General features: G+C 33.7%; 1 protein-coding gene across 13 annotated transcripts in view; it reads left to right on the forward strand.

Annotated features, from left to right (window-relative positions):
- The window catches only part of EPHA5 (EPH receptor A5), a 323,628-nt gene that overhangs the window by 139,668 nt on the left and 171,924 nt on the right, over nucleotides 1-12,036 (forward strand). For 8 of the 13 annotated variants that reach the window (XR_014243989.1, XR_014243990.1, XM_082390098.1 and 5 more), the window contains exon 5: nucleotides 3,177-3,512. The exons of the other annotated variants lie outside the window; for them this stretch is intronic. Coding sequence is in view for 6 of the 8 variants with exons in the window: in XM_082390098.1 (XP_082246224.1) it covers nucleotides 3,177-3,512 (336 nt within the window). In the remaining 2 variants the exon portion in view is untranslated. The remainder of the gene's footprint in view (nucleotides 1-3,176; nucleotides 3,513-12,036) is intronic. 13 annotated transcript variants of the gene reach the window in all.

Below are 12,036 nucleotides of genomic sequence, written 5' to 3' on the forward strand. Positions count from 1 at the left end.
CATAGTCTCTATAGCAGATCAAACAAAAACAGAAAATTGAAGGGAAGAACAGTGAATCCCATCTCCCCATAACATTCAGTTTCCATGATGTCCCATGTTTTACTCTTTTAGATCCCAGTAAGTTGTAGGTGCTTTCAAAGATGAAGACACATTTTTTTTGAAATTTAGTATTCATGGGTATCATATATAAAGACATACAATTTCTTTACTTAAATAATCACAAACTGAAATTTTATCTGAATTTCAGTGTCAATTTCATCGTGTCAGTGAAACATATTTTCATAATTTCTCAAATCATTGATATTAATTAACTCTATATTGCTAAAGATCATTCTTTATCACATTCTGATAATTTTATGGGTTAGATGATTACTAATTATAAACAGTCCTCTTCAAATAAGTAAATGACATCATTATATACATTTTTTGAGAGGATACATTTGAATTGAGGAGATATAAACAGTGATTGAATGTGATGCATCTTGGTTTCAGTGGAAATTGCTTCAATTATTCAGAGCAAAAGAAAGCCCAAATAGTAGGGGGGAGTGTTGGCTAGACTGTAGTTTGGTAAATTAGGGAGAGAAAACCATATCTTGACTTATTTAAATTTTATTAATTTTGTAAGAATTCTTTCTTTAAGTAGACCATCCATGACCTTTATCTTTCTCAGCACAAATGTGAGCCTCCCTTTCTGTAAGTTTACTAGGTTTGGGAATGGTGGAAAGCCCTGCTCTGGTGGCAAGGACTGCTTAGCTTTCTTTTAGGACCTGAGGCTTTATATTTTCTCTGTCTCCAGGTGCGTGAATTTCTAATACTGTGTCTCAAAAGAACACTAATTTGTATGCATTTCTCAAAAAAGACTATTGGGAGTCCTGTAGAAGATCTTTCTAATATATAATCTGTGAGTGTGTGTGTTCTGTTCTTAGTTGCATTCATTATAACACAAATTCTTCATATGATGATACCCTTGGACAGATGAGATGGCTTGATTGATGTCTCTTTGGCTCTTTGCTATTAAATTTATGGTTTCAACTACTTTTAATGTTTTTTCTGGTACTCTGGACAACAAAATGTTATAAACCTGTAGGAAAAGAAAATCAAACAAAATTCAGATTCTAATGAATCTGTTCAAATTGAGTGTACTTCTCACAGCTCTACTTTGGTTCATGCATCACATCTATTAGCAGGACAGTGAAATTTCATTACATTATTTTTAGGTGCATGTCAGTCTCAGTCTCCACTGGTTACCTCTACTTTAGGGCTTCCCTTGAATATGAGTTTTATTTTGACTTTGAGAGGCATATGTGCCCCCACCCACATGCTGAGGGGCTGTTAGTAGAAGAGTCAAGAAAAAGAGTCAGACTCTGATGCAGTTTTTACAGATTTAGAGGAAAGGTGGTAACTGAGGGGTGTATTTCAGTTGGTAGAAAAAAACCCTCAGAAGTTTGATATCTTTTTGAAGTAGACAAATTTCAAGTATATTTTACCTTTTTCTCACAAGTAGACCTGTAACATTTTGATCTCAAATTACATTTTCTCCATAACCTTCCGCTATTCAATAAATAAGGTAGAGGGAATAGAAAAAAAAAAAAAAAACCACTTGTATTTCCATCTTAAGTATTTGTTTCAACTTAAAAGTGACTGTTTTATATCGAAGTGTGTGAGGTTGTATGGAAAAATGCACAGGGTTCAACCACAAATATAGCTAAAGTGGAGATTGTTTTGTCAAAACTGGCAGCTTTTACGTTATGGGGCTCTTTAATTTTAAGTGACATTTTATAAATACTAGGTAGCTTTCTTATTACTTTTAAATTTAGTCCTCAGCAGTCATGGCTTAATAAATGTTAGGTAGAAATTAACATTAATTTCTATATTTAGAACAGACAGCACATATTAAGATAACTAAGCTATGTCATCCTAAGTAGCTTAATTTATGCTTATGAACCATTCAGCTACCATCACAGTCTATTTTATTCCCTGTTGGGAAATCTTTACTATGTCTGAAACAAATATAAATGTATTTTCTCTTTGAGAACATATGATCATATAATATTAACAGCTGACTGAAGTTGTAACTCTGAGTATCTAAAAATCTACTATAGAATCAGACATTATGCAATGAATTCTTTTAAAGACTTTATTTTTTAGAGCAGTTTTAGGTTCACAACAAAATTAAGATGAAGGTGTAGAGATTTCCCATGTATCCCCTGTCTGCACACATTCATAGCTTGTCTCATTATCAACATCCCCCACCAGAGTAATACATTTGTTACAATTGATATGTAAACAAGTTTAATTCTCTTTAGTCTGCTAACTATTATTTCAGAAATAAAGTAATAAACACATGAATATTATTTGTTATTTATATATAAATTTATTCTGCTGATCTTTCAAGGTCAGAACATGTTCATTCTTCCTCTTATTGTGTTTTTGAGAGTTATTTTTAAAATAAATTTTAGATTTCCAATTAAGTAAAATTCACAATTTTGCAGAGACACAATATTAAAACAATATCAAAGTAAGTAGAATTTTATTACAGATTGCAATGTTGATCAACTACTTAAATTCTAGTTCTTTCTTGACATATGAGGGAGGTTCCAAATTCTGTTGGTGGTTTATCAGTAGCTATGCAATTTATTTGGAGATAAACTAAGGCTACTTTTTCTACTTTCTGTGGAATTTGTACTCAAGAGCCACACTAATAAATCCTATTTCTACCTGTGCTCATTGCTTAGTAAATCCTTCATGTTTACTTCCTAGGTTTCAGGGATGAGTATCATTGAGGAAGTAATCTGTTCAATCCCCAAGGAGAATTATTCCTTGGACTTGCCAAAGAACTTGCCACTATTTGAATACATAATTTTATCTAACATTTTTTGCATACATATTTTTACCCATAATTCTTTACATATACACTAAGCAAAACATCTTTATTTGAATTTGCAACTTTGCCAAGATAAGTCATTTCTATAGTATACCAACCCCACTATTGTTTCTACAAAGGTATAACAAGATTTTTCAAAGATTATTACAAATTGATGACTCTTGCATTCTCCCTGCTTAACAGATTGATTGCAAATCCATTTTTTTCCCTTCAGACCAGAGATTTGTGTAGTAAACAATGCCTAATTTTATCATCTCAAAATTTGTTTTTTTCACTTTACTTTGCAAACCAGGACCCCCCTCAGCTCCTCGGAATGCCATCTCAAATGTTAATGAAACTAGTGTCTTTCTGGAATGGATTCCTCCTGCTGACACTGGTGGAAGGACAGATGTGTCATATTATATTGCATGCAAGAAGTGCAACTCACATGCAGGTGTGTGTGACGAGTGTGGCGGTCATGTCAGGTACCTCCCCCAGCAAATCGGCCTGAAAAACACCTCTGTCATGATGGTGGATCTGCTTGCTCACACAAACTATACCTTTGAGATTGAGGCAGTGAATGGAGTGTCCGACTTGAGCCCAGGAGCCCGGCAGTATGTGTCTGTAAATGTAACCACAAATCAAGCAGGTAAGTGTGATGTCTAACCAAATCATGTACCTTAGGCCGAGCGCTGTCAGTCATCTCCACAGCTCAGGGCTAAGTTGCCTGAGACGTGAGAGATGACTTCCCATTATCCAGAGGGTTAGGACTTAAAGTAAAATACATCTTGAAATGCTTTATCTTAGCTTTAAGCAAATAAAAGCTAAGGCTTTCTTAGCAGACACATCCATGGACAGAAAAAAAAAAAAAGATAGGCTTTAATTGAATTTTTTCATTAAAAAATACATTTCTGGCAAAATTTTTTCTCATAATTTCACACAGTGCAATAATTACAGCTCAGATCTACATTTTTGCTGTTTTGTTTACTTCAGGTGTTTTTGTTAAATTCATTAATTTAGCAGGTAATCTGGCAGGTTGGTTTGTTTGTTTGGCACCACATCTGAATTTTGTTTGCAGATTGAAATAGGGTTTTCTTATTATTTCTATTATTATTATAATAAAAATGAATGAGATAATTTTTTGATAAATCCACTTATCAAAATTAAAATAACTATGAACCATTGTACAACCACCATACATGTGAAGATACATCTATATTCTATATGAAGATCTTGGAAATATTAGGGAGTAATTATTAAAGAGTAGGGAAAATAGTTCTGCTTGAACTACTAATTCCCCTAAATTTTCCCCTCAAATATTTAATTTTAAGAAAACAATATAGAAGAATTATTTTCTGTTAAAATAAAAACCAAAGATAAACTATGGCTGAATTAATAACTCATTATGTGGCAGGAGTCATTCAAAGCCTATGAGTAACTTATAACTTGTTTTTGTCAACAACAAGTACATGGGCGGGAAGAGGCATTAAATGTAACTTTCCTTCTATTTTTTGGCCAAAACTCTCAGTCCAAGGGCATAAGCTTGTTACCTCATAATTACCTCAGGTGGGCTTTGGTGGGTGAGGACATCTTTGCCGGTAGAGCTCACAATGCAATAGGATGTGTTTGACTGAATCGAATCAGACTTAATTCATATAATGTTAGTATAAGTTTGTAGGTGGTGGAATGATCTGGTTGACAAGAGAATGCTGTTGGTAATCAAGTTTTGGCCAAAATAATGTGAATTATTGGATGTGTCAGGTAAATGAAGTGGTTATCTCTTGAGAATAAGAAAAAGAAAACACATGCCATTGAGTTCATAGTTATTTTTGACTGATAAAACTGAAGAAAACATTCAAAAGTGGCCCAGATAATATACAGGTATTTGTGTAATTCACTAAGAATCATTCTAAGCACTCTAGATGTTCTCATCCATGTTGAATACATGCCAATAGCATTTTTTTATTCCATGAGAAAAAACACGGTACATGTATACACCACTGTCCTCAGTGAATCCTCTATATTTTCTCCATTTACTCCCTAACCTAAGGTTGAACTAATAAAAGTGCTAAAAAGAGCTAGACAAAAATAGTGAAAATTAGGTTTTCCTTCAGTATAGACTCAGCTGGCAATACTAGTGTATGTTGACTTTCCATCGCAGTGTCTGAATGCCACAAGTGCTCTGTGAATGTGAACCGCCTTCCCACATCAGAAAAATACTGGCATTAAACATTTCATGTCAGGCTTCATATGCAACGTCTTTCAAGCTTACTTGGTTCTACGTGTGAATCTTCCATTAACATATTGAAAGCATATTGAACAATCATTAAGAGTTGTATCCCTTTGGGAGGACATTTTCTAAGCTTGCATAACTTTCTTTGAAAGATATTTCTCTGATGAACTAGATGTAAGAAATGACCGTTTATTTTTTAAATGATGTTATTAATATTTGCTCTAGTTGTCTTTGACTTGCTGGCCTGTTAGGACTGCAAAGTGTGTTTTTTGTTTTTTCAACTTTAAAAACCTTAAATATCAAGAAAGAATAATTTTCATCCAGCTGTTCAAGGCATGGCTATCACGTAAAACAAACATTTGTATTCAGAGCAGAAACTTTTGGTTGCTGCTTCTTTTCCCCAAGTTCTCAGAGTACATATAGTGTAAAATCACTACAAAACTACCCCCCAAAAAATCAAAATAAGAAGGGAGATTTTCGCAGTATCTGACATTTCAGACCAACTAAGTCTCAATTTCCACAAAAATTATTAACTTCAAGTAGCTCCTAAAAGCTCTTAGATTCAATGCCACTATGCTGGACATTTATCAAGTACCATCATTATAGAAAGTGGGCTGTAGTAGTTGGTTTTAATGTCTGAATTTTTCTTCAGCATTAAATTGAAGAAAGTTATCTGTACCACATGCGGTTTTTATATAAAACGTCTTTCAGCAGATTCCAACATTAGTTTTACTCTCCTCTAAGGAGTGTTTTTTGAGAAATGCATGTGTTTCTTAATTGATTTGTCTCAACTTTATAATTTTTTGTCATTTTCTGATTGATTTATGTTTGTGACATGAATGTGATATATGAACTGTCCAGATTCAAAATTATATTCAACAAGTACAAGAAGAAATAAAAAATAGTAATTTTTTCAAGATGAGAATCTTGCATTAAGCTAGAAACTGAAACTGATTAGGTAACCCTGGCTCAGTCTATAAAAGGAAATAATGATTTCGTGCTGAGGATAGTGATTAAATGATTAATTTATGGATGTTTATACAGCATTTAAGACATTTTTCCAGCTATTAAATCATTATGGAGTCTAGCATCTTGCTTTTGCAAGTTGCCAGAATTCAAATGATACTTTTTTTGCATGTAATTTAATAGTCAAGTCAAAAGATGAAGTTTTAAGAAAAGCTAAATACTATACTTAGTTGGAATTTATGGGCCTCGTAAAATTCAGCATAAGTACTTAGGTTGACAAGGAAAAAATTACAGAGTTATTGTGGGGATTATCATGGTCAAGAAATATAAACACATATGAAGGGGGAAATTGAGGGAAAAAAAGTAATTTACAAATGGACTTGAGGACACAGGGTGGGGGGAGGGGAAGATGGGGTAAAGTGAGAGTAGCATCGAAATATATATACACTACCAAATGTAAAATAGATAGCTAGTGGGAAGCAGCAGTATAGCACAGGGAGATCAGCTCGATGCTTTGCGACGACCTAGAGGGGTGGGATAGGGAGGGTGGGAGGGAGGCTTAAGAGGGAGGGGATATGGGGATATATGTATGCATATGGCTGATTCACTTTGTTGTACGAGAGAAACTAACACAGTACTGGGAAGCAATTATACTCCAATAAAGATGTATTAAAAAAGAAAAAAAGTTAAAAGAACAGTGTGAGAAGGGGAAAATGATAGGAAAATACGGCGTTGGCCAAAAGATTCATTCGGGTTTTTCCATAACATCTCATGGAAATGTGAATACGTTAATCACATAAAGAACTCTAATAGTCAAATTGCTAAGTGGATAAAATAATGGATATAAAAACCGTGCTTTATTAAACTCAAACTTAGAAAAGGAATAAAATTCATTGAGCTCCTCCAGTTTTCTAGTGATTTTGCCTTTCTATGCAGTGCATTGTTTTAAAAAATTGATGTACATTTAGTAATTTTTCTTTATAGAAAAAAGCATTTAGATTATTTACATGACAATGCTTCTGTTGTTCACTCCTGTTGTTCTTCTGTTTTATTATTTTAGGGCGTCTGAAAGTATATATCTGCTAGACAGATGGATAGATGGAGGGTGATTTATCAACATAGTATGAAAATTAAAAATCCCATTGAAAGCAGTTACTTTAAATGTTTCATTATCTGCTCACAAAAGAGTGTGCATTTATGATGCTCTTCTATAAACATATTTAAAAATTTTTTACTTTAAAATAATTTTGCACTAGGCATACTTTATCAAGAATTAAATCATAAAGTTCTTTTAATATATGCAAATGTATATTTTATCCCTAGAAGGAATAAGCTCATTCTAACTGAAAAACCAAAAGTATTAACACTTTAATTTGCAAAGGTACAGAATCACCAAATTTTAATTGTTTTTGAAATAGTCTTAGACTCTTGGATTTTTTCCTCAGAGCACTTGATTAACATGATATGAGTTGCAAAGTGCAACAAACACTTTGGAGGGCATGTCCCAACCTGTCCCAGACTATCAGAAATATCACTAAGAAATGTGATTACTGTATTTTGAAGGGTTTTATTTCTTGGTTCTTCCAAAGGTGTCTGGGGGACATGATAATCCCATTTCATCAGGTACTTTCAATTTGATGCCATTCATGTAGTTGTCCAGCATGATGTCTCACAGGATGTGGAGATGATCAGGGTTCCTGAGACTAAATTATGCTGTAGAGTTGGAAATTTAAGAGAATGCTGAACTGAGATGGTAAAAGTACATAGTTGTTCCTGAGAGGAGGGCAACAAACATTTTCTGTTGGTCTCTATTGATTGAGATGTTAAAAAAAATGTTCATTGTCACTTGCTAGATTATTACTATAATCATTCTGAGGGTCTTTGTTGATTTTCTTCAGTGGAGAAAACTTATTGACTGTATTTGTAATCACCACTTGATTAAATGTATTGTTGTTTGCCAAGATTAGTTTGTCTTCTATACAGATTAAACAGGTAATTTAAATCGGCATGTTGGTAATCCCCACTCTTTATTCTTTTATTTTTTTATGGTGACACTAATTGCTGCATTCCCCTATGGATCCACTAAAGGTGTGTGTTTACTCTTTTGGCAGGAGGGAGATGCTTTAGTTTGGTCATTACTACAGTTTTACAGCTTTTACTGCATGAGCCTCAGAGACAAAGAGAGATTTCTTCCAGCTGAAGAGAAAATCTTCCAAATATACACCAGTAACCTGGTGAAATAATCAAAGAATTGAATGTGTCAGTTGTAATATGGGCTCAGGACAAAATCTCATTCATCACATTACCATCATAGCCTCCACTCATATCAGGGTTTCTTAGTGGTATTCCGGATTCACATGGATTAGTGTTAGCTCAGAGGCAGTTTTCTATAATTTGTGAAATCTATATTCTATACCCTAGTTTGTAAATCTAAATTTAGATCCAGAAATCTACATTTTATAATTTATAATCTACATTTTATAATCTAGGCGGTAACACCCCCCTTCCCACTTATCTAGAAATGGCCAGAGATTCCTTTCAGATAAACTGAAAAGGAAAATGTATAATATTAACGTATGTTACTATTGCACAGTCCTTCTTAAGGACAGTCAACTTTCTCTTCTTATTTAGGGGTTATAGGGTAAGTGAACTAAATCAGGTCTAGGAATTCGTGAGAGACCATGACTAACTAGGTCACTAAATTTTGATTTGTATTTCTCAGACCTTCATATCATTAGTGGTACAGATCAAATGGCCCATTATTTCAGTCACTAAATGCCATCGTACTAGACTTTTTCCATTCACATCTGCTGCCTATTATGAAATCTGTGCCCACTTTCCTTCTAGTGGTAAAGTGCTACTACTTGGCCTCTGCCATACTTGAACCCTAAAGAAATCAGGAAATCATTTCACTGCATCTTCAACCTCTGTGTTCTCAAGTATAGAGAACAGAAATTTTAGAGATTTTATTTATAAAGGTGGCACTGTCCTCATCAATTTATTTCTCATCATTATGGTAATGAAATTGTCTTCTGGGTCCTTTCTGAAGATGTAATTAGTGGATAGTTTCATAGGTTTTGGAAAATAAATCCACTTTAACATTCCTATTTCAGTAGATCATTTAATCCCTTCTTCTACATTAAAACAAGGAATTCCCAGTATCTGAACTTTATTTAAAAACTTAGCCCACCTTTCAGTCCAGATTTTGGTCAACTAATTGAAGAAGCATTTAGCACTTGTGATAGCTACCTGGAGAACCACATTGGATCCAGAATCTCTAATCATGCATTTATACCAGCTTGAATGAAATTGTTTCTCACTTCTCTGTAAGGAACACATAGAATCCATTTTCACACATATTCCCTATGCTTTTGCAGATTTAAGTTATAGAATCTTGTGAGACTCATATTCAAGGAGCTTCTTGTCTCCAGTATTGACCAGGTAGTTGGCTCCCAAGAGGATGTTGGGATCTTGAGTTCAGACGGAGTAATAAGTTTGAGCAGGAAGACAAGTACTTCCTTCTATCAGTTAATGATCTTAGATAAGGTATTGAAGACATGAAGGAACAGCTTCTTCGGTCAGGTGTGGAACAGCTTAATGGTAGCAAGAGAGACTCAGTAAGATTTAGAAGTTGAGAATATTTTGAATCATCTGTATTCTCCTACATATCCACATTCCAATGCTCAGGGCTTCACTCTTTTTCGCCAGTCAGTGGCCTCATTTTCTCATGAGAAAAGGCAATAAAGTCAATCATTTTAGCAGTTCAGGAATTCTGTGGGATAATACTTGGTTTTTGATGTGCAGTTCTGTCATCCTTTTCACTGTTAAGAGGACATGAGATATGGAGACTCTCTGATCATCTCAATATGACTTGAGCAGATAATTTAAACATTGAGAAGCTAATTTTGTTTCTTTAAATTCTGCAGTGCAGTTAGACACAGGCTATCCTTCCTATATTTCTTATATTTCCCATGCTTTTATGGTACTAAAACAGATGGAATTTGCTCACCAAAAATATTATCCTCAAGAATCACTTTATTTGAGGTGACCAGAGGTGATAAGACATATGCCCCGTGTTGTTAGATTACCATCCTTTAAAACTACATAGGTTCTTGCTACACTGAAATTCAACCAGTCAAACCACTGGTCCAAATCCCCATTCCTTTAAAAGACTGTTGCCTGCGACACTTCTCTTTGGGGAACATTTTTTGGTTTTAATGTCTATTTTCTTAGTTGCAAACAAAATTTACTCTGGTTTAAACAGAAAAGCCCTTTAATAAAAGGTATTAAGTGGCTTATACAATCATTGAGAAAAATAGATTCAAAGATTAGAGGCAAGTTTCAGGAGAAATGCCCAATACTCTACCACAGATCTGGCCTGATGAAGCGAAACATTGCCACTGCAGCTGTCAAGCAATAAATGGCAGGCACTTTACTTTATTGCAGTTGCTGCTGCCATTAGTAGCATTGCTATTTCGGAATCTCAAACTTGAAGCTACTGAAAAATCTTCAGATTTGCCACCATATTCAAACTATGATATCCAATGAATTTGTTCGAATTTGAATGAAAATTTCTACATATAATTGTTAAGCAAGTTATCTTCACTATTTTGAAAAGATCTGTTTTTTCAAGTAATTAAGGTTTGTTCATCCTATCTTTCTCTTTTTCTTCCTCCCTTCCCCCCTTCCTTCCTTCTTTCTTTCCTTTCTTCATTCTTTTTTTCCTTTGTTCTTTCTTTCCTTCATTCTGTATATTCTTTGTATTTCAGATGATGTGAGTTGAGTTAATAATATGCCTTAACTCATGGCACATTACCATCTTTGAGCTATGCAAGGTTCTCACCTGGTTTATATATTTTCTTATGTACTGTTTTTATCCCAAATCCATTTTCCTAAACAGCAGCCTTTTCATGGATTATTTATTTCTATTCATAAGTATTCTTATTAAAAGTTTATTTAGCATTGGATGCATGTGTTTTTAATTTCAGGTAATCGTTATGTTAAATATCTCATTCTGACTACTAAATTTTTCACCACAATCAAAATATTTTATAGATCCACTTATATTGCTTTTGACCATCTAATGTGCTGCTTATAACTGTCTTACGTCCACTGCACTTTACACACTAATTCACCCAGGGACAGAGACCCAGATCCTTTGACTACCCAATCTGTGGGCATTCTTTATTCAATTTAAAGCCCTAATATAGTGATTTTCATTCAGTATATCCAAATTTTATTTTATAAAAACGGAAAAAAACTCAATAAAACTAGTAGATCACATTTTCATTTCTTTTCCAATTTCCCTACACAGTGTACCTAATATAATTTCATTGTCTTCAAAATATAATACACAGAGTAGAAACTGTGTGCGTGTGTGTGTGTGCATTTAATCTGTTACACAGAGCAGCAAATTAGTGTGTTGGTTAAAGATCTAGACTGTGGAGCCGGACTTTTTGTTTCCATACGGTCTCTGCCACTTACTAGCTATGTGACATGGTAAGTTACTTAAACATTCCAGAATCTCAGTTTATCCACTTGTAAAAATGGAAAAAAAAAAAAAAGTATCTATAACATTGGATGGTTGTGAGAATTAAATGAGTTAATATCTATAAAACAGAGTAATGCTTAGCACATAATAAGGTATTGATAAATGTTACTATAGTAGTATTTAAGAAACTTTTCAGTAGTATTCCAAATAGTGTGAGTTCATAGAAGAAACTATGAGATAAATACCTTTTTAGACTTTATGAGTATTATATAGACAAACCCATTGGTGAAGTAAAATAAGAAGAAAAAAATTCAAAAGTGAAAAATAATATATAGAATCAGTGATCAGGTAACAAAAGCAACTGCTTCAAGTTTGGACGAGTAAACTATGAGATTTCATTTTCCAATGGTGACTCTATCTTCAATGATTTCTTAAAACACTGAGTTTTATATTGGCATTGAAGTTTTTCAATTCAATAAAATA

This window comes from Balaenoptera borealis (assembly GCF_965194805.1).
Source record: "Balaenoptera borealis genome assembly, chromosome: 4".
NCBI lineage: Eukaryota > Metazoa > Chordata > Mammalia > Artiodactyla > Balaenopteridae > Balaenoptera > Balaenoptera borealis.